The 25468-nt window shown below is 34.9% G+C and overlaps 1 protein-coding gene across 2 annotated transcripts in view; it reads left to right on the forward strand.

Moving 5' to 3' along the window:
- Positions 1 to 24231, forward strand: part of LYPD6 (LY6/PLAUR domain containing 6) — a 155040-nt gene extending 130809 nt beyond the window's left edge. For both annotated transcript variants that reach the window (XM_051985853.1, XM_051985854.1), the window contains 3 exons: positions 7159 to 7257; positions 19738 to 19868; positions 20731 to 24231. In XM_051985853.1, the coding sequence (XP_051841813.1) occupies positions 7159 to 7257; positions 19738 to 19868; positions 20731 to 20898 (398 nt within the window). In that variant the 3' untranslated portion in view covers positions 20899 to 24231. The remainder of the gene's footprint in view (positions 1 to 7158; positions 7258 to 19737; positions 19869 to 20730) is intronic.
- Positions 24232 to 25468: the final 1237 nt, after the last annotated feature.

Here is a 25468-nt window from a genome sequence, read left to right on the forward strand (position 1 = left end):
TTATTGTCTTTTGCTGGACCCAGACCATGCTGCATATTCCATTCTACTATCCATCAGGAATCCAGGGCACAACAAGCATCTTGTCTTCCTTCCTATCTCATCCTCTGCTGCTGTTTCAATGCTTCCCCTTGTTCTGATGGCAAAAATCCAATCAGTGCTACCTACCATCACTAGAAAGGGACTGAAAAAGTAACTGCCCTATGACTTCTCTTGTGAAGATTCCCCAGAGCAAAACTTCCTTCCTTGGCTGCTATTGCCTTATAAGTACTGTGTCTTTCAATTAGAATATAAGCTCCTTGAAGGCAGAGATCTCTCACTTTTGTATTTGTATTCCTAGAGCCTATTCCTAATAGTAAAGACTTGATATTCCCTCCTTCCTCCCTCTCTCCCTTCTTCCTTCCATCCTTCCTTCCTTCCTTCCTTCCTTTCTTCCTTCCTTCCTTCCTTCCTTCCTTCCTTCCTTCCTTCCTTCCTTCCTTCCTTCCTTCCTTCCTTCCTTCCTTCCTTCCTTCCTTCCTTCCTTCCTTCCTTCCTTCCTCCCTCTCCTCTTCCCTCCCTTCCTCATTTAGTCCACCTACTTTTTTAGTCCTTGACTATTCCCTTTAGTTTATTTCTGTTTTTTAGTAACTATTATTCTGTTGCCCCTGTGATAAAAGGACTGTGTGTGTATTTTTATTACTATGTTTCTTGCCTCTAAATACATTCTCTATTTATCAATGCTTTCTGAAATCCCAAATGTTTAAAGACTTCCATGATCCCTTTTTAAATATAATTTATAATTGAATTTGATGGTTAAGGTTAAATGGTTAGCTTAGGAAACTGGAATTTTTTCATCTCTATTTTGCACAATACTAAGTATACTATTGATATCCAAAAATACTAGAGTGTGTTATTTTCTTGCATCTGATTTCATTCAGCCTGGAGCCTATTAGTTAATTACACAGGACACCAGCCACCCTGCTTAGTTTTATAGGATTGCTAATTCTTTTTGGTAGCACACTTGGAGGAGAGGAAGATGGTGAAAAACCTGCTTTTTCTAGGTCATTTATTTCAATATAGTAGGAAATCCATCTATGCAAAGCACAACTACTTTATGCCTGAAACAATGATTTTCATGAATTGTGACTGAAAGAAATTCATTCCCTTCTGGTGTGAACCTCTTTAAATTCAGTCAAACTGGTCCTCAGACAACAGACAAATAGTCCAGGGCTTGGCTTGTACATGAAAACTCTTCAGCTCAATAGGACCTGCCAGAGCTTGTATTTACCTAACCTAGCCTTGGAGCACTCAGGGTCAGTTCTCCGTACAATGAGGCCTTGTAAGAAGGAGTAGTGTGGGCCAGGATTTTCTTTAGCGTTTAATTCATTTTTTTTACCCAGAGTATGTGTTTGTAAAAGACACTTTGACATCTGCACATACAGATTCAGTAGTAAGAAGGAGCAGCAACATGACATGCTTAGTGATACGTACTCTAACACATTGGCCTCAGGCTAAACCTTCTCCAAGATTGGGTCTCCCTGGATAAAGTGAAGAGGAGAAGGAAGTGATTGTCTCAATAATTTAAGCCCTAAATCACTTTTGCCTCAATCGTTCACAAGGTGCAGACTCCCTGAGACAGCCTGGATATTAGCTGATCTGCATATCAGTTTTTGAATGCATTGATAATGATGACGGTACTAAGTTCCTAATGATGTGGTGTTTTATGCTTTTCAAGTTGTAGTTTACACCCCATTTTTCATTTGATCCTTACAATAGACCTGTCATCTAGTTCTATTATTTTCCTCATTTTATAGGTATGAAAACTGAGGCTACAAGAGATTATGTAATTTCTGTAAAGTCACCTGGTATTGGGGTCAGGATGTGAGCCCAGATTTAATAGATAAAATGCTAGACTTGGAGCCAGGAAAACATGAATTCAAATCTTGACCTCGAATAAGACTCTGCTAATCTATGCCTCAGATTCCTTGTCTGTAAAATGGGAAAGTTTGGATTTGATCCCTAAGATTTTTTTCTGCTCTAAATCCATGATGTATGACTTTAAACCCAGTGATCTATCAGGCTACATTTCCTAAGTATGGAGAATGATTTACAGATTTTGTGAATGTAAATATAAAGCTATCTCTAATCTAAAATGGGCAGCTAGGTGGCACAGTGGATAGGTGCTGGCCCTAGAATCAAGAAGACTCATTTGTCTAAATTCAAATTTAACCTCAGATCTTTTTAGACTTTATAAATAATCAAACAAATATCATGGCTTTCAGAGTTTTGGTGCTATTATAAAATAATATTCTAATTTAGAATTTGTTGGGTTTTTTTATTTTCTTATTCAAAATGACAAAGGTTAGCCTAATAAAATATTTCAAAAAAGGTGTTTATTAAGAGCAAAGAAACTATATATTTTAGTCATTTTAGTCATGTTTGACTCTTTGTAACTCCATTTCAGATTTTCATGGCAGAGACACTGGAGTGGTTTGGCACATCCTTTTCCAGCTCATTTTATAGCTGAGGAAACTGAATCAGATAGGGTTAAGTGACTTACTCAGGATCACATAGCTAAGTCTGAGGTTAGATTTGAACTCCCAAAAATGAATCTTCCTGACACCAGGCAGAGTGCTTTTTATCTACTACACCACTTAGCTGTCCAAGAAACTACTTTTTTGATTGCCAAATTAAATAGCACTTAGCACAATGCCTGGCATATAGTAGGCATTTAATATATATATTTATTGATTAATTGAATAAAGGATGGATGATTTTAATCTTTTAAATAACCATAGTAGTTTCTTTGGTGCTTCTTTCTCTGGAAGAGAAATGTTTTCTCAGAATGCCTATTTCTGGATGAATATTGAAAACCTTTCTTTTGAACATGCAGAAAACAGAATTGGTTCTAGCATGACATTTACTTTTATGTCATAATCATCACCAAGCAGAGGACCAATGGAATGTATTTACAAACTTATATAAGGTTTTTAGAATGAAGGTTTTTCATTACAGTTGTCAATTACCTTCATACTATCAGAAACATGTAGATATTAAAATTGGGTTGAATATTTCTTTTCTTTTTGGCAAGTATATGAAAAAGGGGAAAGGCGGAGATTAGATTTCTTCCATTTTGGTGTTTGCATCCTGGTTCTTAGAAATATGGAAATAAATTTTTGTAAGAACTTTTTTTGAAGTGTATATGCTTTCCACATCAGCACATTTTAAAAGAAGGTTTCCTTTTTTTCAGCAGTTTTCAGTAACTAAAGGCCTTTGTCTATTGCCCAATTAGAAATTCCAAAAGATTCAAACAAAGCCTGAATCTTTTCCAAAGCCTTACAAATGAATTATGGCAGGTTGAACCATTGCTGACCACAGGAGTTAATGGGAAGGTAATGTTACAGGAAGTAACTGGGCACTCTGGAGTTTCTTTTATTGCTTTACAATCACCTTCTCTTGAGGGACCAAGGACTTCTGCCCTGAAATACTGAGCTAAGCTTATGAACTCTGTGATCAAGAGCCAAATTAGATTCATTCACAGCTATGGCAACAATGATTTGAAACTCTACTTGCTCTCCTATTGCTTTGAAGTAACAAAAGAGAAAAAAGGGTACATCTCTTAGGATCCTCTTTCCTTTTCTTCCCCACCCCCCACTTTATCAGATGTAGTATCAGTTAGCACATTAGAGGAGACTGTTGTTCACCTACAGGGCCAGAGGTAAAATTCATTTTAATCTAAATCCTTTCTAAGGAAAGGATTTAGCCATTTCTCTGTATTGGGCAACTTATGATGCCTACAAATTTATTATGAGATGTAGGAGAGAGGTCTTTGGAAGTGATAGAATAATCATCATAAAAGCTTAATTATTTCTTTGTTTTGATAATTGGTACTATCAAGAGCAAGTAACAAGTTTATCAACAATTAGGTTTTGAATTGTAGCTTTGGAAAATCCAATGTGACTTGTGAAAATTTATAGTATGATATAAAGTTATAAATAAAAATATCTTAAAAGGAGCTTATTTGATCAATTGCCATGTCAAATTCATGAAATACACATCTATTGCTTAACTTAATACAATCAAAGATAAGAGCTGTGAGCATAGGCCCCTTCCTCTATAGAGTTTCTCGGCTCACTTTCCTCTTTGAATTTCTGCTGAGGTTGTATTACTTTCAGAGCTTATGCCTGCTGAGGCAAAGGATGACAGCATCTGGAAAATTCATTTAATTTAATCTAATGTGTTACCAGAGTTTTGCTGAGAGAATCTAGAGGTTAAGATTCCATTAAATAACCCACATGCGTACGTACTGTGCTTTATTAATGGCCAGGTATTCAATACGTTTATTCTCAGTGCACTTGGATCTTCAATCTTCATTTAAAGTTCTCAATTTATCTCTTGAGTGGGAAAGGGTCCAAGAGTACCTAATCCAACATTCTAGCCAGCCTTTCACTGGCTGCAGTGACAGACAGATAAAATTGGATGCCCAGTGAATTTATCATGCCGATTGAAGTAGTATGGCTAGGTTGCAGTCATAAAGCTTGGTGGATGTGATGATCACTTCAAGAGGAACGATGTCCCTTGACATGTCATTTGCATATTTTTTCAAAACTCCTTCTTCCTTCCTCTTTAGATTACATAAGCAGAATGTTAAAGATCCTATGTCCTTTGGGATCATTTATATTTTGTGGATGTTATTTAAACTTGGACAGCAAAACTAATTTTTTTTAAGTTTCTAAAATTAAGGTACGTTCCCAAGATTCTTTGTTTCATTTTTCTTTTGATTCAATTAAACCCAACGCATATTTATGGAATGATTAGACTGTAAGAGATGCTGTGCTTTGCACTTTTAAGATAGTACATAAAATTGAAGGTCCTCTGTGAATTTCAAAAGCTTATGCATTATATAAATTTGAGAACCTGTATGTTGTAAATTTTTCCAGTGTGGGCATGTCCATATGGAATGATCTCTTCTATTTTAAAGCATTATCTGTCTCTTAATTAAGAAACTGGTGGAAAGATATAAATTGTATACACACAAATATACAAGATAATCTTTTCTTTATCAAATTAGTTGAAATTATAGAAAGACTGCTATCTTTTTCTATTATCATCACCTTAAAATTGTAGTTTCCCAGTCCAAATAATCACCTTCTAATGCTTCATCGTGGTTTCAGGTAACAAGGAGTTCTTGAGAAGTATGCAAATACAGAACAAGCTCTGACCTGTCTTCCAGAGCTGGCAAGGCTTCAAGTTCAGGCCTGGCTATGGAATCTATGTCTCTTGTCTGAGAACCCACCCCAAAGTCAGAGATGCAGAACACCAGAAGCTTAGCCTCCAGGTGATGAATTTTTCATCTCCAATCAGGAGGTCAACTGAAACTAGGAGAAATTATAATCTCTCTTTGTAGAAGAAGCACAAATATAATAAAACCATGGCTCTTTCAAAATTCACAAAGTTTTGGAATTTGGAGAGACCTCAGGGGCCATCTAGTCTCATGTGAACCTGAATACAACAAATCCAACAAGCAATATTCAGCTTTTGCTTGGAAAAAGTTCAGTGAAGGATACTGGATCAAAAAATAATAATAAAAGACTTAGCAAATGGTTAGTGATACACTGAGCAATGGACCAGCCAAGAGATTTGCATGAAATGCTTTTTTTTTTTTTTTTTTTAGTGTTGTGTTATTCCTTTTTATGCTTTTTAATCATATCAGATGTCTTCACAGTCAGTGCTGTGCTTGAATGGACAGTTACTCTGGGCAAGGTGAAAATCTGTTATATCTGGCTCATAACATTGGCTTTTAGCTGCCGCCTCCTCCTTCATTTATGGTCAATAACGTTCTTAATTGGTTCCATGTGGGCAAAGTAATTTACAGGAGGATGATTATTTCAGGAGTATGACTCAGCCATCTGCAAAGGAGAACAATAGGTTGCTGTAGCTGCAGTATTTCTAGAGTTTGCAACTTTCAATTACTCTGGGGATTTTGTGGGGGAAATTACATTTATATAGTGTTTAATATTACCAAAAAGTTTCACACATTATCTTCTTTGATCCCCAAAATAGTCCTATGAATTTGGTAATAGAATTAATTCCATCTTCATTTAACAAATGAGGAAACTGAACCTGAGAGTTAAGTATCTTGTCCAAGGTTCAAAAACTGTAGACTTGAACTCAGGTCTACCTGACAAATAAAGAGATATAGATCTTTATATATCCATATGTACACGCATATGTGCACACACATATACATAGATACATATGTGAAACTGTACTTTTATCCCTACTTGTATGTAGAAATAGACAAATATATAAGTATATAGAAGTATAGTTCTAGATATAAGGGATCTATGCTATAAATGCAAGGTTAAGATTATCTTCTGAAATTGCAAGAGGGGAAAAATAGTGGAGTTCAGTTTTATGGAATTCAAATTCTTCAGTAATGAATTAGTGACTAGTTTAACAATAAATAAAATTATTATTTTTTTGTGGTAGACTGTCCCATTATGAACTTTGACTGATGAAAGATTGTCCAAAGTCCTGGGTCATGCTAAAGCTACAAAGAACTCCTACTCTCTCACTGCTTATGTTTAAAAGCTATGTGATACAATGAAAAGGTCCTCTCAGAAAGCCAGATAGAGATATATGGGATAAATGTGTAGCATAGACTGAAGATATCCTAGAATTAGTGATGTTTTCTATGATCTTTTGGGAGGGATAGAGCTGAGGTAGCAAATTTCATTACTTCTTTAAATATCTTCTCACTCTTCAGAAAAGTATGAGTCTCCCAAAAGGCTTGGATGAGTCAAATCTATCTACTTTCTGTCTACAAAAGCTACACAAATAATATTCTCTAATAAGGGCAAGAATTGGCCCAAAATGAATGTCCTTCACATTTTTTGAGATACAAATTCATACTGATATAAAAATGATAAATACAACCTGCTATCTGGGGGAGGGGGTGGGGGGAAGAAGGGGAAAAATTGGAACAAAAGATTTTGTAATTGTCAATGCTGAAAAATTACCCATGTATATATCTTATAAATAAAAAGCTATAATAAAAACATAATAAGTACTGAAAATCTGAGTATGCTTTTTGAAAACAAAATCATTACTTAATAGATAAAACTTGATTTCACAACTATCCTAAAATGTTCATCTTTTTCTTGGTCTTTTTTGTAGCCACCCCATATCCTGGTGGATTTAAGTGTTTCACCTGTGAAAAGGCAGCAGACAATTATGAATGCAACCGATGGGCTCCAGATATCTACTGTCCTCGAGGTAAAGTTCCCAGTAGAGGAATGGGTTCATAAGGTTTGGTTATTTGCAGACAGAGTCTCTAATTTGATTCAGTGTTATATATAGAAAGAATGTTGAAAGAGATGTGCTTATACTTCTTAATTGCTCTTTTTTCTATAGTTATTAGAAGCATCTTTAATCCCATTTTTCATTTATTGTACCTTCTATCTGTGGCTTGCAGAGGAATAAGTTAGACTACAAACATTGGAAATAGGATGGGTTCCACTGTACTGATGGTCAGTGAGGCACAGGAGGGGTTAAGTATTGCTCTGAAAGTCTTAGATCAAGGGAAAGCAGAGCCAAAAATAGAATGGCTAGCTACAGGATGCTATCTGTCACTCTAATATTTACAGCATTAATCACTATGTAGAAATGCCTCCATGCAAATTGTGCATTGATGTTCATATAAAGGTTCCATTCATCAGTTATGTAGTTGGGCATTTCTGTCTTGTGATTTCATGAGGATGCTGAAGTTTTTAATACATTTGATACATTTAAGCTCTAAATTTAAAACTGCTTTTGCTAAAGAGGGAGGAATAAATGCCAATTTGGTGCATAAAGGTTGACCTAGATACCCCAACTAGAAAGATGACCTCATTTACATCCCCTTTCTTCAAACCCAAAAAGCTGCAGGCCATTGAATAAATCATTTGCCCAATAATTGGTTGATTACTATTGGGAAGAATAGAAAGGGAGGGGTAGAAAAATGATAATGGAAGGCACATTTTTAGGGATTAAATTTTTAGGCAGGATGGATAAGAAGTCATCCTTAGATTCAGGAATTTGGGAATAAAGTTTTTCCTCGAATTGACTGGCTGTGATCCTGAGCAAAATATTTTATTTGTCATTGCTTTAGGTAACATAAAAAAACCATTAAGTTTCAGAGAAAGTGCTTATTTATATTGGAAGAGGGAGTTTTCTTACTAGAAGCTATATCTACCAAATGAAATAAGTTATCTATTTCCATTCTACTTATATTAACTGTCCTATGAATTGTATTTGGTTATTGAAATTTCTAAATATAACAGATCCACTTTTTAAAATTAGGTCTCCTTATCTCATCCATACTGGAAATACTTTAATACTAATCATAATAGAAACTTTGACTTTTTCTGGTTTTTGACCTGGGCTAGTTCTTCCCTAGACTTTGGCAACCTGATGGCTTCCTGATCTTGAGCAATACAAGCTTACGTTACTATTATCAAGTGAATAGCTGATAGGCATTGCCCCAGTTCAGAACCCTCTAGGCTCAAGAGATCCATCTTCTGTAGCCTTCTTGTCGTGCATCACTATACTGAGCTAAGTTCCACCAATTTTTCATTGTGTTATTTTCCATAATATAAGCTGTACCAAAGTCCTCATAACTGTAAATTAATTTTCGATTACATGTAGGGATAGGGACTAGGGAGAATGTGGCAACTGCGTTAAAGGAAAAGGCACAAAACCTTATTTCAGTGGATACTTGTATTATCTTTTCTTGGCAAATATTTTATCAGTGCTGAAAACAAGGTATGAATATTTCATTATTCATGAAATGAAGGTCATCTTTCAATACCCCTTCCCATTCATTTTCAGTTAGAAATTTAGATGAACAGAGCAAAGAAAGGGAAGTAAGAATTCAAGGGAAATATACATGCTGTGTATTAGTACTTGAATAATTTGGGTTTACTTAATATTCCCATGGGCTTTAGGTTCAACTACTTATATGTTATAAGATGCATTCACGTTTTCTAAAGACTCAAAAACAGAAGAAAAAAATCATCCTTTGTAGTCAGATCTTCATTTATTTTCCACTTAAGCATGCTCTATCCCCTGACATGCTGATAAACCTTGGTTCCATATTAATGAACAAATTCTCATTATGTAGGGAGAATGTGATTAAGATTTAATCTGTAATTATTTTATCAGATTTAATTTGGGAGTAATCTTTTATTTTTAAACAGGTGCTGAAAGTTTGAGAGAATATTTTCCTTTGATGTGAAATCTTCCTCTTTTCCTCTCCTATCTTTTTTGAAGGACTTGAGTTGGTTGGTTGTTATCCTTTGTTTTTGAAGAGGACCAAAATGATGTTACTAGACTAATGTAGTCCACACAGTATGTCCAACTGTGGCTGATTAGACCAATACATGCTTGGAATGCTTTGCCACAGATTAAACACAAATAGTCCCTATGAACATTTGGGATAGACTCTCTAACTTTGCACATCTCATGTTAATTCAACTCTGCTTTGCTCATAAAGCTTCTCTGTGATGACACTCTGCTGGCTGGTTCTGTGCCAGTGTCTCTTATGTCATATAATCAATTCTCAAATTCTTGAAACCTTGAGAGTGTCTCTGTATTGCGTTTTCTGACACCTTGTGAATGCTTTCCCTATGTGAGTTCTCCATAAAATAATCTTTGTGCATTTATACATTTGGAGGGCCTAAGTATGATTGTAATAAGTTCTAGAGAGGTAAGTAAATAAAAATAATTAGCTTATACCCTGAAGTTCTCTGTAGTAACAGCAAGAACACTAGTGAATTTCTCTTTGGAAATCAGATGCCTCAGCTTGTCCCCAGCCTAGCTATAACCAGTCCACTCATAATTCATTTTCATTGCTTACATTTGTGGTTGGTTGTTTTGCTGAACTAGCAGCCATCAGTCCTACTCCTGCTTTTTAACTTGACTAACCAGGTTGTGAATGCAGAATCTGTTTAATGTTCCTAAATCAGTGAAGCTTAAAAAATTCTTGTTGTCCTAGTTGTTTAAAAAATGTTTACAAGAAACATGCCTTCACAAAACATTTACAAGAATGAAAAATGAAAATATACGTACAAGTAATGCGTTCAAAGATATAGCATGGGAAGGCATCTTAAGGCTATTGAATCCAACCTGCTCAAGTTACCAATGAAGAAACTGAGGCACAGAGAAGTTCTAGCACTTGTTGAAAGTCACACAACTATTAAGTACTTAAGAAGGATTTAAATCCATTCTTCCAGATTCCAGGTCTAATACCCATCAACAATATCATGCAATAATTAAAGATATTTTTCCCTATGTATAATGAAATTCAGATATTACATTAGAAAACAAATCTATCATTTGAACTTATATTAGTTTAATTTAGAGTGACAAAATTTTTTTTATAAAGAATATATTCTAAAGGGATCAAATTTTCTTTTGTGAACAAATTCCCCTTCTCATTCAATCTTTTTGCTCTTTGCTTATTTTGTGTGTAAGAATCATGAAAGAATAAATAGTAATGTAGGACTATAGTTTTGCTCCCAGACTTGAATAGTGTATATTCAATTATTCTGTCATTCAGAAAGGCTCTGATGTTTGACTTGATTTCAATAACTGATAATCCAGGATATGCTATTTTTCCCATTCTTTGTTGAGCCAAATTAGTCTCCTTTTCTTATTCCCTTATTGCCCCACCCTCCTCCCTTTCTAGAAGCCATTGACCCCTTGACATGAAAAATGTCTTGTTGTAAGTCTAATGGCTAATTACCTCCAGGGGGAAAAATTCCCAAACCTTAAGTGCAGAATGATTGTCTACAAAAGCTTTCACAGTAGGTGTGTTCATGCAACCATAGCAGAATTGGATGGCACTACACACCTGGTACTTTGGGGACTTGATGACAGATTGCTTCAATGTAAACTGACCAATTCTTTGGACCCCATCTTAATCTATTGTGGTCAAAACAACAGGGACTGAAGTATTTCACATTCAGAAATACTTTTCACTAAGAACTTTTCCAGCAATTTATTTTTGGTTACAGTTTTAAGTTTTTAACCAATTGAGGCATTATTCTTTTTTGGGGACCTTTGAATTGTCAGAGTTTAGAACCCATCTCAGTTCACATTGTTTCTCCTACTTTCTTGAGCTGTTTTTTCCAATTGTACAGTTGTCTACTCTTCAATAAGAATCACCCTCTATTTCCAACCTCCACATTCCCTAGGATTATGCAGATTTAAAGGGAAAGTACATCTAGTTCAAGTTTTTTTTTCCTTTCCCCAAACATTTTATAGATGAGGAAACTGGAGACAACTAAAGAAATTAAGTGACTTAATCAAAGTGAAGCTAATAAAAACTTAGTTTCATGACTATCAGGCCTGTATATTTTCCTCTTACTGTCTCACACTGCTTCTTTTTGCCAATTTAGCCCTGGTCATGAACATGAGAGAAAGGGAGGGAGGGAGAGACAGACAGACAGACAGAGAGAGAGAGAGAGAGAGAGAGAGAGAGAGAGAGAGCGCGCTCTTAGTATTAAGACTATTTTTACATTATGATTTTTAATCTTTATTTTTCAAAATAAATTCCTTAAGTGAGAAGACCTTTCCCAATCTATCTCCTCATTTTCCCTTTACTGTACTTTTCCCGAGATTACTTTCTATTTGCATTGTAAATATTGTATATATTTTTTTTGCATGCTGCCTGCCCTTTAAAATAATTGCCTTTTAAGGGCTGGGACTGTTTTTGCCTTTCTTTATATCTCCAGGTCTTACCATAGGAACCAGCACATAGTAAGTGCTCAGTAAATGCTTATTAACTCTTTTCTTCATTGAAGTTTGTGGGTTTGTTTGTTTGTTTTACAAGTCAGTGAAAAAATAAAATGTCTCTTTTGCAGCTATCTTTATTTAGCAATAAAAGATAAAGCAGTTGTTATTTTATCAGGTACCCTAATAGTTACTTTTTATTTTTTAATATCTACCATGGGGAATTTCTTACTTACATGAGTGAGCAATCTATGGCTGCCTCAGCAAATTAGTCTTATTGATTTGAAATTTAAAAATTTTTACAGTTTCTTTGGGAACCCATCCATCAGTGGTGGGGGAAAAACAACTTTAGATTCATTTTCTATTATCCTTTCTGAGAGGACTTTAGCAACAGTTGGAAAAGAAAGCTATTTTAGACTATTAAAAAAACATTTAAAATATGAAAAAAAGAGATGAAAAAATGTCTTGCTAGAGTGTTCCCTAGTAGTAAACGAAAAAAACCAAGAATTCAGGTTGCTGAATTATTTAATTTAGCTATTTAACTTACTTTTTTCTTTCTTTATAATATTTTATTTTTCCAAATACATATCAAGATAGTTTTCAGTATTCCCTTCTGTAAGATTTTGTGTTTCAAATTTTTAATTCTCCCTCTTCCCTCCCCAAGACAGCAAGCAATCCAATATAGGTTAAAGATGTACAAACCTTCTAAATACATAGTCCCAATTTTTTTATGTTACACAAGAAAAAATCAGGCCAAAAGGAAAAAAAAAATCATGAGAAAGAAGAAGCAAACAAATAAAACCAAACAAAAAAGGTGAAATTGCTACGCTGAATCCACATTCAGCTTCTATAGTTCTCTCTCTGGATGCAGATGGCACTTACAATCCTAAGTCTATTGGAATTGTTTTGGATCACTACATTGCTGAGAAGAGCTAAGTTTATCATTACACTCAATACACTGTAATGATGTAATTGTAATAGAGTATATAAACTGGGACAAACTCAGCCAGAGACAGACTTGGAGAAGACAGAGGACTGGAGGCTAGAGCTCAAGCTCTCAGACTCAGCAGCCCTAGTGGCTCTCCTGCCTCCTGAACTTTGGGGGATACTGGTTCAGACTGGGAGACTGAAGGAGACAATAAAGACTTTGGACTTTATTCCTGACTATTCTCGTGGTGATTACTCTGCTGAAACCAAGGCTTGTCCCGAGACCTCCAGAAAGCCAACCAGGACATTACACCCATTTTAGCCTTATTTTGGTATGGGGTATGAGATTCAGGTCTATGCCAAGTTTCTGATATATTATTTTCCAGTTTTCCCAGCAATTTTTGTGAAATAGAGAGTTCTTATTCCAGAAGCTAGAGTTTGGATGGTTATCAAATACTAGAATGCTATAGACTGTGATTATTGTGGCATGTGCATCTAATCTATTCCACTGAGTTAATACCTTCTTGTAGGATTAAATCAATTATACTGAGCCTTAACCATATTACTCCAATCCTTTACAGAGAGGTGTGAAGTGGTACCTTAGAGTTGTGTTAATTTGCATATCCCTAATCAATAGTGATTTAGAAAATTTTTTCATATGATTATAAATAGCTTTAATTTCTTCATCTGAAAATTGTTTTCTCATATCCTTTCACCACTTATTAATTGAAGAATGACTGTTTTTGTTAATTTCTTGGTGAAATTATTTTATTGAATGAGATAAGATGCAAAAATTAATAAAAACATCTGCTGAATGTATACCCTTGGCAAGTGAAAACACTCATTGCCAAAAATGGAAATGAACAGAACCTTGAGAGAATGACAGAGAGAGTATGTGATGAGAGAATATGTGATAATTCCCAGGAACAATAGTTAACAGGTACTTATGAAGCACCTATTTTATATATATATATATATATGCTAGACGCTGTACTCAGTAGTTTTCAAATGAAGTAGCTCCTCTGTCAGCTGATTTAGGCTCCTCCTTTTCCTAAATCACTCTTTTGTTACCTTGAATTTCTCTTTGATTTTAAAATGTGATGATGAGACTATTTAAGATACCAAAACAGGGAGAGAGTATGAGATAGCAGTAAAAGAACTAGCCTGGTTGGTAGACAGTGAGTGGCCTTTTTGTTGGACAAGAGAGAATGGTTTGGAGATACAAAAATAAACTGAAGGACTTTCCTTGCCATTGAGGCACCTCCACTACACTGGGGTTGGTCACCATGAAAAGGAAAAACTAGGGTAGAAGGCCTCACATTAGTTTCCTCTGATTAAGCAAGTAAACTTAGACTCTATAGCTCACATCTCTGAGGCCTGAACCTGGGGCCTTAAAAATCACTGTTCCTATAAAATCATATCATTTGATTAATACTGATTGAAATAGAGTAGGAGTCCAAATTAATTATTTCTCACATCAGGAAGACTGGGTGTAATTCCTACTTGTGATATATGCTATGTGACCCTAAGCAAGTACTTAACATAGCTATATCTCATAAATAACAGAAATCCCATGTAGAAGAAAAAGAAGAAGGAAAAAGAAGAAAAAATAGTAACATAGAAAATTTTATTTATCTTCCACTTTGAGCTACATAAATTGATTAAAGGTGTACCCAAGAAAAATTGTTTCATTATTCATCTTTTTTTGTCACTCATTATGCCACTTTCAAAATATATCTATCTCCCTTAAATCTATTATCTCTTAAATGGCATTTCCCCCCATATCACTTTTTAGTTCATCAATATATTCCTAAGGAATACAAATACTATAGTTCTGCAAGGAAAAGCAATCTGCGTACTTAACCAATTTGCAAGGATTTTTTTGAATATGATTTGTTCAATTTTTAGAATCATGCTGTCCATACTGTGTAAGCAAAGTACCATAAAAACACAGGTATCCATTATGAGGAGCTGACAAAAGAAATCTGTATTACTACTTGACAAATAGTGACCTTACATGATGGTCTTACATGGTTTTCCATTTCAGAATTTAGCTATGAACATTAATGGAATTGTCATGTCTCTGAACATGTGTGTAGAGGCTCAGTGAAAATCATGTTTTCTTTTTCTTAATAAATAATTCATTGAACAAACTTTTGTCTACATACTTTTGGTACAATTTCTATGAAGTTCATAGCAAATGATTTTTGTTTCACAACTTGTGGATATATAAGGTATTTGCAAGAATATAAGATTTTAGTGGCCCCAAAATAAACAAGTAGAAATTCAAATTCATCTGTTATCTTTAGAACAAAGTCTTTGAAATCTTTTTACCTGGAGTTACCAGGGAGCCCACTTCTTTTGCAATCTCAAAACTAAGTCAAAGGATATCAAAATGCATGGCGAATAGTGTTCTGCAGCTGTGGTTCAGTATTCACCAATATTAAAGTCCACTCAAAATTTTGAGACCAAGTATCTGAATGAGTTTTGCGAGGAAATTTGTCAGAGAATTAGGCTTGGGTGATTCCTTTCACATTGGGAATATAGCAAGAAGAAATTTATTTCCAAGTATAAGTGTTTGGGTGAAAGAAATGGATTGAATACTTGGGGTTCTAGTGCTATAGAAGTGAGCACTCTCAGATGCTTTGATAATAGTAACAATTTAGGTTTTTTATTTTTCATTATATTTGTGCTGATTATACACATACATATATGTATATATAATACATGCATATACATGTACATATATACATACATATTCATTTATCTAGCTATCTGTCTATATTTCCTTGCAAAACTCATAAGTGAATCACTCCAAATCGGGGTTTGAACAAAAAAATCCCTATTCTTTTTTCTTTCTCTTTGAAAGGATAAACTCAGGAGACATTTTTATTCCTTGTTGTATGTTATTAAATGGAATAATTTTACCAAGAAGGTAATTAAATAGCTTGTTGCTGAGGGGAAGATATAAAAGGAAAATTAATGTCTAGATTGAACAAATTATTGTCACCATAAAGTTACTTTAAAACTATAATTCATTGTGTGGAACTCTCATATCTGATTTATAAATTCGAAGTCATAAAGTGTTTTACCTGCAAGCTGGATGAGATCTTATCTCAGTAGTTTATATTTATTTTTGAAGCTGTAAACCCTAGGCAGCTGCTTTTAGTCATCTGGCCCCTTCCTGGGCCCCATGAGGTAAGTGTAGGAGATAAGAGCATTCCTTTTTTTATTGGCTTGATTGAGTATTTGAAAGTAAAGGAATGGGAAGATTATGTCATTGCTGAGAACTTCTGTGAAGAGTACCTTGAGTTAAACCTGTCCTAATGAATAGTCCACAGACCCCTCTAGCAGGCATATTAATGTCTACTGGTCAGTGGAACCTGTCCAATAAAATCATTCCCAATATACCAAATTAAGCTTTCTTAAACATTTTTTTCACTCAATTCCTTTTCTCCAGAAACATTTTTACATGCCCCCAGGGATATTGGTATATAAAATAGGCATACAAATCAAACATTTACTGTTAATAAATCATAATTTTCCAACCTCCATAAATATACAACCTCATATGGGGTCACAACCCACAATTTAAGAAGCTTTGCATTAAATATTATAAGAGAAAGAATGACTTCCTCCTGTTTCAAAGAGAATTGATGTCTCCTTCCTCTTCAGAAAGGAATCAGATCATGGCCATGTTTATAAAATACTGTAAAGGCTTTGGGTCAGTGCTGTTCAGTCACTAAATTTCCAGTTTCTTTTGGTAGCAACTCTGTTCACTTATCTTCTTTCAAAAGAGTTTCATTTGTAGTGGAAAATGCTCTGGATTTTAAGTCAGATGACTTCAATTTGAATCCTGGCTCTGCCACTTGAAATCCTGGGCAAGTAACTCTCTTTTTAGCTCTCTAGATTCCAGGTCTTATTCTATATATACAAAGCTCTTAAAACTTAAAGGAAATAAATATAATTGTTAACTATTACTACTACTGGTATTATTATTACAAATTGTAACATTATTCAGAAACTGAGGTCCTTTCCTGATTTAAACTGCAAGGCATTCAAACTCTGTTGCAGAGAGCTGGCCACATTGTTCCAGTACCAAATGTAAGTTTGCCCAAAAAAATTATTTTATGGAGTACTCACATAAGGTAAGTGCTCACAAGGCAGTCAGGAAAAGTGATAAAGGGACACTCTCAATTAAAATTGATTGTATGATATGGGAGACACTGGCACAGGACCGCCCAGGGTGACATGCCCTCATCAGAAAGCAGAATTGAATTAGCCCAAAGGAAACGCAAGATGCATAAAATTAGGGAAGCTAGCCCAAATATTCAGAGGGACTATTTGTGTCTGAGCTATGGCAAAGCATGCTGAGTTTGTATTTGTTTGATCAAGCCTAGTGATGTCATTTTGGTCTTCTTCAAGAATGAAGAACAACTAACTATTCATATATAATTTTATATCTTTAATTATAATAATACAATATATTACAAAAATGATATATAACATACTATTCATATTTTATTATTATATTACTATAGCTGTTTATTATTATTATTATTATTATTATTACTAGATGACCCCTTCTAACTTAGTCTATGATATAGTAAGTCTAGAAAAATAAGCTCAGTTGAAAATGGTTTTCATTAAATTATTCCTGAAAAATAGAGTGCATTGTGGCATATTTTGTCAAATTTTGCTTGAATTAAGCGGTTTTACTCTATTGGAGAACCTTCATGAACTTCATTGTTAATATCTAGAAAGCTTATTAAGATTTTTATATTTTCAATGGTTTCAAAAAATACATAAAGCTAGGATTGTGTTGGCTCATAACCAGCATCTGAAATCTTCAAGTTCTCTTACCCTAGATATAATTATTTCTTGAGTTGCAAGATGCCAGAATGATGACAGAGTTTGGTGGGGTTTTTTATTGCCCAATAAATAATATCATAGTAGATCATAATTCTGTATTAGCCACTGAATGCCCAAAATATACAAAGTATGCATAGGTATATTCAAAGTAGAATGAAGAAAAGGACACTTCTTAAAAATTACTTACTAATTTTGAGGCCCAGAATGTTGGCCATTGTCCAGAGGTCTTCTACAATGATACCAGGAAATAGTCATCTTATTTTCATTTTAAAATTACAGTTAAACATGTCCATGATGTTTCACAATACCTGGAGTTTTTACAGACTTGCAGGCCTGGAGGGACATTAAAAGATTATTTAATTTATCATGCTGTCTTCGTGCAGAGAAGCCTCATGGTTTAAAAGGAAGGCATGCTGAATCTGGAAGACTGGAGGTCTAGTCCTGTTCCTAACATGTATTAGCTTGGTGGATTTGGGCAATTGAGTTAGGGTTCTCTGAGTTTCATTTTGTTCATCTGGAAAATGGAGAAAATGTTATCTCTTTCTTAAAAGAGGATCAGAGGAAATGGTACAAAACACTATTTAACTTACAAAGATTCAAGTGGGAGCTATGAAGCATGGAACTGAACCTATTTTATACTGAGATGTTCTCCTATCTTTTAATAAACACCTAAATTGAATTTTTTTCAGTTTTTATTTTTAAACTATATAAACATCTAAGCAACTTGGATTATTAAGATATTTTGTCTTGTACTTGTGAAAAATTCTTTATAATACAGTGTTAATTTATTCATTCTTCAACTTTTATGGATTTCATGTACTAGAGGACCATAGTTGCCTAGTTTTCCAAGGTAAGTTATCCCTATTCCATTAGACCTACATTTCTCAAATATGAGTCGAAATATTAGTTATGAGCACTGTCTCCTTTGCATTTGCATATCTGTTGACTTTCTTTTGTATCTCCTAATAAAACATTAGCTTCTTGAGGCTAGGAACTATATTTCATTTCTGCCTTTGTGTCCCCAGCTTGATATAATTATCCACTATCCACTTAGAAAGACCTGGACTCCCATCCTGCCTCTAATGCTTTGCTATTAACTTCTCAGTGCTCCAGGCAATTCTCTTAAGATGATAGTTAAAGACTCATTGGTGGTAGGAATTTGTAGAGTGCTTATTTCTATTCTAATGAAATCACATTGCTGGCTCTCAAAGCCATCTCTCAAAGAATACCTTACATGTTTGGGGAAGGGGACTGGTGCTGTGATTTCCTTGGTATAGGAAATTCCTCAAAAGAGGAAACTCCTTTTCACTAATTTACAAATTAATACTCTACAACTTATACTCTTAGATCAGGGGTCTTCACAAACCCTCAAGGGGGCTGTAAATTTTTTTGGTATACTGACAGCTATAATTCAATATAATTGGTTTCCATTGCAATCACGAGCATTTTATTTTATGCATTAAAAACATTGCTTTGAGAAGAGACCCATGAATTGCTAACAGTGTCCATGTCACAAAATTAAGAGGCCATATCTTGGACTGTTGTCTAGGTCAGATAAGAAAATATATATATATATATATATATATATATATATATATATATATATATATATATATATATATAACAGGATTAAAAGTGGGTCTTGAATACAGGTCCCTATGAATTCGTAAGTTTCTTTATCTGTTATACCAATTGATCGATCATAGAAGCTTTTGATAGTAGTTTGAATGTAATTGGTTCTTAATAAATGCTTGTTTGAATTGATTTTTCAACCCTCTTTAAAGTCCTTATCACAACCCTTTATTTCTCCATTCAACAACAAAAATAACAGATGTCCCTCTTCCTGACAAAGAGAGAATTACACCCGTCTTTTATTAGAGCTATGAAAAAGACCCAGATCCATGTTATTTAGATGGCCAATATATACCGAAGCTGACAAAAATAGAAAGTGAGTGCGATTGGATAAAAATTTTGAGATGCTGAAAATTAAAAGATGAAATAATCCTTGTGTTGGTATAGCAAGCAAAAAAATCAATTATGATTGATTATCAAATTATGATTGTCTCTTCTTTGAGGTGAAAGTGTATCTCCCCATTATTCTGTGCGTATAAAAGTTTTGATTCTTAGGTATGTTGAGCTGGCTTTTCCCCCTCTCAAATAAAAAGTTTTTTCTTTGTTTGACAGAGACCAGATACTGCTACACTCAACACATCATGGAAACCACTGGAAACAGCATATCAGTCACCAAACGTTGTGTGCCTCTGGAAGAATGCTTGTCTACTGGTTGTGTAGATTTAGAACAAGAAGGACAAAAGGTCAGGGACCAAATGAACATGTTTGGTACAAATCATATGGTATCCTAATAAATCATATACGTGGCTTTGGCCACAATTCACTCCACAGAGCCTACTGAGTTGCTGCTTCCTTAAGCTGTCTTTTTTTTTTTCTTCAAGGAAATATATTCTCTTGTTTATCCCCATGTGTCAGTCATTTGTTAATTTTTTTTTCAGTTGTGTGTGACTCTTTGTGACTTCAGGGTGAGAGGGAGAGAGAAAGAGAAGGAAAAAATGAAGGAAGGGATGAAGGGAGGGAGGGAAGGAAGAAAAAAAAATATTAGAAATCTCAGGTACATCCCAAACAAATCCTCCATTAGACATCTATAGAGATTGACTCATGCTTAGACAAAGAGAAAATGAGACAAACAAAAATTAAACACTAAGCAGGTGCCATCTTTCCTTCCAATTTGAACTCAGAGAATGAGATATGAAGACAATTAGCTCATTAATTCTAATATCAGTTTAATTTGAAGATCTGAAAAATCTGGACAAAATTGCTCCTTGGTCAAAAGCATTTCACACTATAACTTCTTAAGGAAATTTGAGAGTAACTAGCTTGTATAAAAATGAAAGCATACACATCTTTATTATATTGATAGAGAGAAATGAGGTTATAACATAAAAACTGCATCATATTCAATGCCAGAACCTGGATTCCATAAACTATTGCTAATTATCATATTCAACCAAAGGAGAGCTGGCCATTTCCTTTCCAGAACTCTTCCTCATTTTGGGGTTTAAATGATCTTTTCTGTGAGTTGGACTGTTCTCTCTAGAAATCTGTCTCTGGCTTCATCCTGATGTTTCCTCATCACTGTTTTTCTTTCTTTCTTTCTTTTAGGTCTGTACTTCTTGCTGTGAAGGAAATATATGTAACTTGCCACTGCCCCGGAATGAAACAGATGCAATATTTGCCACAACATCCCCCATCAATCAGACAACTGGCCACTCCCATCATATGTCAGTAATAATGTCATGTTTGTGTATGTTACTGGGATTAACCTCCTAATGACTCTGAGGTGCCATTTATTTAGTCAATAGGAAAATCTGGAAGGAAGATGCATCCCTACACATGTCATTGGCCTAACTATAGCACGTTTAAAATTATATTACTTAAGGATGTTCCAGTTACTAAGACTTTTAGGTGTTTGGGGACATGCCAGCCAAATATTACTGCTTCAAGTTAGGAAAGAAAAATTATTCCATTGTGATCATCCATCTTCCAAAGCCCTCTTCCAAACCAGTCTGTTCCCAGCATGAGTATCTGAGTTTTGTCTGACAAAACCTTTTCTCTCTCTGGTCTGGTTCTACATTTATTTAGCAGCAACCATCAATTCATATTTAGATTTCCTTTTTAGTTTTAATGGAAAGGGTATATGGTTTTCCTAGAAACCTTTTGCTTGGATATCTGGAAGGATTACATTACTTTATACAAATAAGAATTATAAAAAAACAAACACAGTACCCCACAGAAATGATTTATCTGAGGATCAAGTCCATCTCTGAACATTTTTAATCTTCCTCAGTCCTGTGAGAGATAGTAAGAATTATAAAGATATATGGAGAGCATTTGAGAGAAAAACTTTGCCCCAATATATCTGGGTCAAATATTTATATTATGACTATACTTGGTCCTGTGTATAAGACTCTAAAGGTGATGGGAATTCTAGCGTCTGTCCATTTTTGTTACATCAAGGATCAATCAAGTATTTATTAAATGCCTATTCTATGCCAGGCACTGGACAGGCACTGGGGATAGAAATAATGAAACAATCTCCCTACCTGTAATGATCTTATAAACCACATTTTAATTGAAGTCTCTGTGTAGGGTTCTCATAGCAAGAATGAAAAGCTGTTAGTTTTTTCCTGTTTCTGATGCCAGTAGAGCAGAGGCTGAAGGAAAGGAGAGCTTGATGGATAGCACCATTCCCCCTGAACTCAGTAAAATGCTCAGTCATCCCTCTCCTCATGCACAGGGAAGACTAGAGCCCATGAAATATCAGTTAAGTCACCCTTCCATCTCTAGTTTTTCTACCACTGAATTCCTATTGTCTTCACAGAGAATTTCTAAGTAGATGATTGTAGCACTGGGACAGAATCATTGGTTCATATTTGTGGACTGGGAGGCAGGGAAGAATATTGGTTATGAGTAGCGGGAAAAGGTGCTATAGGGAGCAGGTATAAAGAGGCCTTTAGCAATTGCAAACTCTCATTTTGGGGGGATGTTTGCTCCTGAGGTAGAGGGTGAAGTTTTCACCATCTTTATATTTTTTTTTTGACATTCTGTGTGCTATTTTTCTTTTTTTTCCCTTGTAAATCATTTATACAATATTTATTTTTCTATGACATAACTAAAATGATAATGTATTATAAAAAATCCATTGTTCAGACCATGTTCAGAGAAAAGTTATTTTTTAAAGAGCAGTAAAACTTGTAATATATTTTTGTTGAAAGTCATCAATTATCCTATGCACCAGTGCTGAAAAAAAAATGCCTTGTGTTGTTTGAGCTAAACATGTTTTATCTCAAAAGATATTAAGTATGATTTCCTCAGCAGGGTTGCTCTAGGAGCATTTGCACATGATAATCATTATTGTCCTGAGTTTCTGCATAGATTCACATTGAGAGTACATAATGCAACTGCAGTAGGGAGTTAGCTCTGAAAATTACTTAAAAGTGCTGTATCCAAGTATTCATATTGGGAATTTTTTGGCTGTAAATTCCTAAACACTACAATATGGAATTTTAATCCAGCATAAGGAAGAAAGGTGGTACAGTGAAAAGAATATTGACTCTGGAATCAGAGAACCTGGGTTTGAAATCTGCTTTTGGTGATTATTCACTGTGTGAGCTCAGGCAAGTCACCTAACTTCAATTTCCTCACCTGTAAAATCAGGAAGTTAGACTAGATGGCCTCTGAAATTCTGTCTATCTCTAATTCTGTGATCCTATGGTTTGATTTTACATGGGGCTGACTATTCAAAATGCCAGACTTTAGGATACTGTCTCTTGACATTCTAATTTAAGAGAGATAGTACTTGTGTATCTTACCACACAAGGCAAGTGAGGAAATTATTCAGTTTGTTTACATGGCAAAAAGCCCTAAAATGTTTACAATAAGGAGTACCCTAGGGATCATGATGGATACTGGAGAAATAGAGCACTTACTCTTCAGCATTAGTGGATTTTCTATAGGGATCTAAAGCAAAGTCTCTCCTTTTCACATTAAATGTGGCTTGATTTAATACAGGAGCCCTCATCAGGACAAAGGGGACAGTTCTTGGAACTCATTTCTAAAGGTCAAGGATGTTTATTCACAACATCAAACTACCTCAGAGTATAATTTGGCATTTGCCCAATGGGCTATGGGGCAACTTGTACGCTTTACAGTTTTAAGAATGTATGTTGGGATAAGACTGTCCATTAAGTCTTGGAAGGGGTGTGATCTACACTGAAATCACAAGTCTTGTTGATGTGTAAGAATGTGGAAAGAAACAGGGACAAACTGTTCAGCCCTCAGAACTCTGCCCAGTGGCCGGACATCATGGACTTCTGCCATCCTACTATGTGGAAGTCATGTAACCCTGCTCAGGCAGATAGCCATTAATCCAGAACTCTGACCTGACCTTTTGCTTCTTTTTGTACATTTGCCTCATCTCTCTTGCTGAAAGAGGTGACATTTTGATGTTGCTACTAAAGATGCTATAAAATATAATGGAGGTGTTGATGTCCTTCATGTCTACAGATAGTTTTGCATGCATGGATTTCTCTCCATTGATTGCTTTAAAAGTAATGCATGGACCTTTGAGTAAGAGAGAAAACACAAAAATTGGCCTCCAATGAACAAACTGATCCCACAAAAGTCTGCCTGGCTATGTATCATGCAGAATCCATTAATCTGAGTGGTCAAATCAGTGAACTTGAACAATATCTCTAAGTCAGCATTCACTGACAGATCTGAAAACCTGGTTCTGCATGCATCCATTGGGATGGATTGTGGATAGGTTTTTTTTTTTCCTTGTACAAAAGAATACAGTAAGCTATACATCCCAGGCCTTCCCTATACCCCTAGAGTATCCAATGGAAGGATGGATTATTTACATAAAAGGCACATTGCTAGTCTGGCCTTTCCACCACATTAATTCTCCTAGAAAATGTCACCATCAGCAGCTTTATGAAGTACAAAAAAGCAGTCATGTGTATTTAATCCCTATATGTTATATATTTATTTTTAGATTCTCCACAATATTCCCATTTTAAAATGGGTATGATGGATATCTGAATACTGTAAATACTGTACAATTTGTAAATGGATGAAATAAAGATTTTAAGTGCATTTCAACTCTCATCTACAAATACATTAAGCAAGCAAGTGTCAAATATGTGCTGAGTGCCTGCTTTGTGCAATATTCTTCTCTGGGCATTAAAGAGAATACAGTGAAGGCTCCAGAAACTCCCTGTCTTCAGAATCCTAGCTTTTATTTAGGGGGATAAAACAATAGGTACATAAAAAGACAGCTAACAATGCCAGTGTATGTTTTGAATAAGCCACACAGACAATAGATTTCAGAAATTCAAAGGACAAAGAGTTTATAGAATATTTGAAAAAGATGGTTTTAAAATTAGGCTTACAATTGGTTTTCCCTAGAACATGTTTGTCGTGATTAAGAATAATAATAGCTCATTTTTATTAATCTTTAAAGATTTCAAGGTGTGGACATTATCTCCTTTTATCCTCACAACTACTCTATGAGGTAGATGCTATTGCTTTCCTTTTTAGAAAAACAGCTTGATGACTTAACCAGATTTCCAAAACTAATTAGAATCTGGAGTCAGATAGGTGGTATAGTGCAGGGCTTCTTAAACTTTTTCTCCTTGTGCCCCCTTTTCATCCAATAAATTTTTATGTGACTGGGTATATAGGTTTATAAAATAGGTATACAAAGAAACTATTGATAATCATAATTTCATGACCCCCACATCCAGTTATGAGGTTTCATATGGGGTTTTGAACCACAGTTTAAGAAACTGGGGTATAGTGGGTAGAGTATGGGGCCTGGTGTCAGGAAGACTCATTCTTGTGAGTTCAAATTTCAAACTTCAAGCCTCAGACACTTAATAGTTATGTGACTTTGGGTGAGTTATTTAACTGTTTGCTTTAATTTCCTCAACTGTAAAATGATCTAGAGAAGGAAATGGCAAACCACTCCAGTATCTTTGCCAAGCAAACTCCACATAAGATCACTAAGAGTTAAAATACATCTGAAAAATGGCTGACCCACCCCAACAAATAAAAACCTGAGGTGGGGATTTGAGCCTTCCTGATTCTAAGATTAACACTCATCTCTTATTAAAAAACAATTGCTCCTCTTTAGCTTTTACAATCAATTGTGTTCATGGTCATATAATATAAAGTATAGTCATTCCTTGGAACTTCCCTATGCAACTAGGAGCAGATGGTTTAATAACTACTTCATTTCCTCCCAACCAAAAAAGAAATAAAAATCTTTCGTCCTTTTTTTTTGTATTCTTTATGGTTATTTTATAAGATGTGAATATCACCATGAACAAAATCCAAA

This window comes from Antechinus flavipes, chromosome 3, assembly GCF_016432865.1.
Source record: "Antechinus flavipes isolate AdamAnt ecotype Samford, QLD, Australia chromosome 3, AdamAnt_v2, whole genome shotgun sequence".
Taxonomy (NCBI): domain Eukaryota; kingdom Metazoa; phylum Chordata; class Mammalia; order Dasyuromorphia; family Dasyuridae; genus Antechinus; species Antechinus flavipes.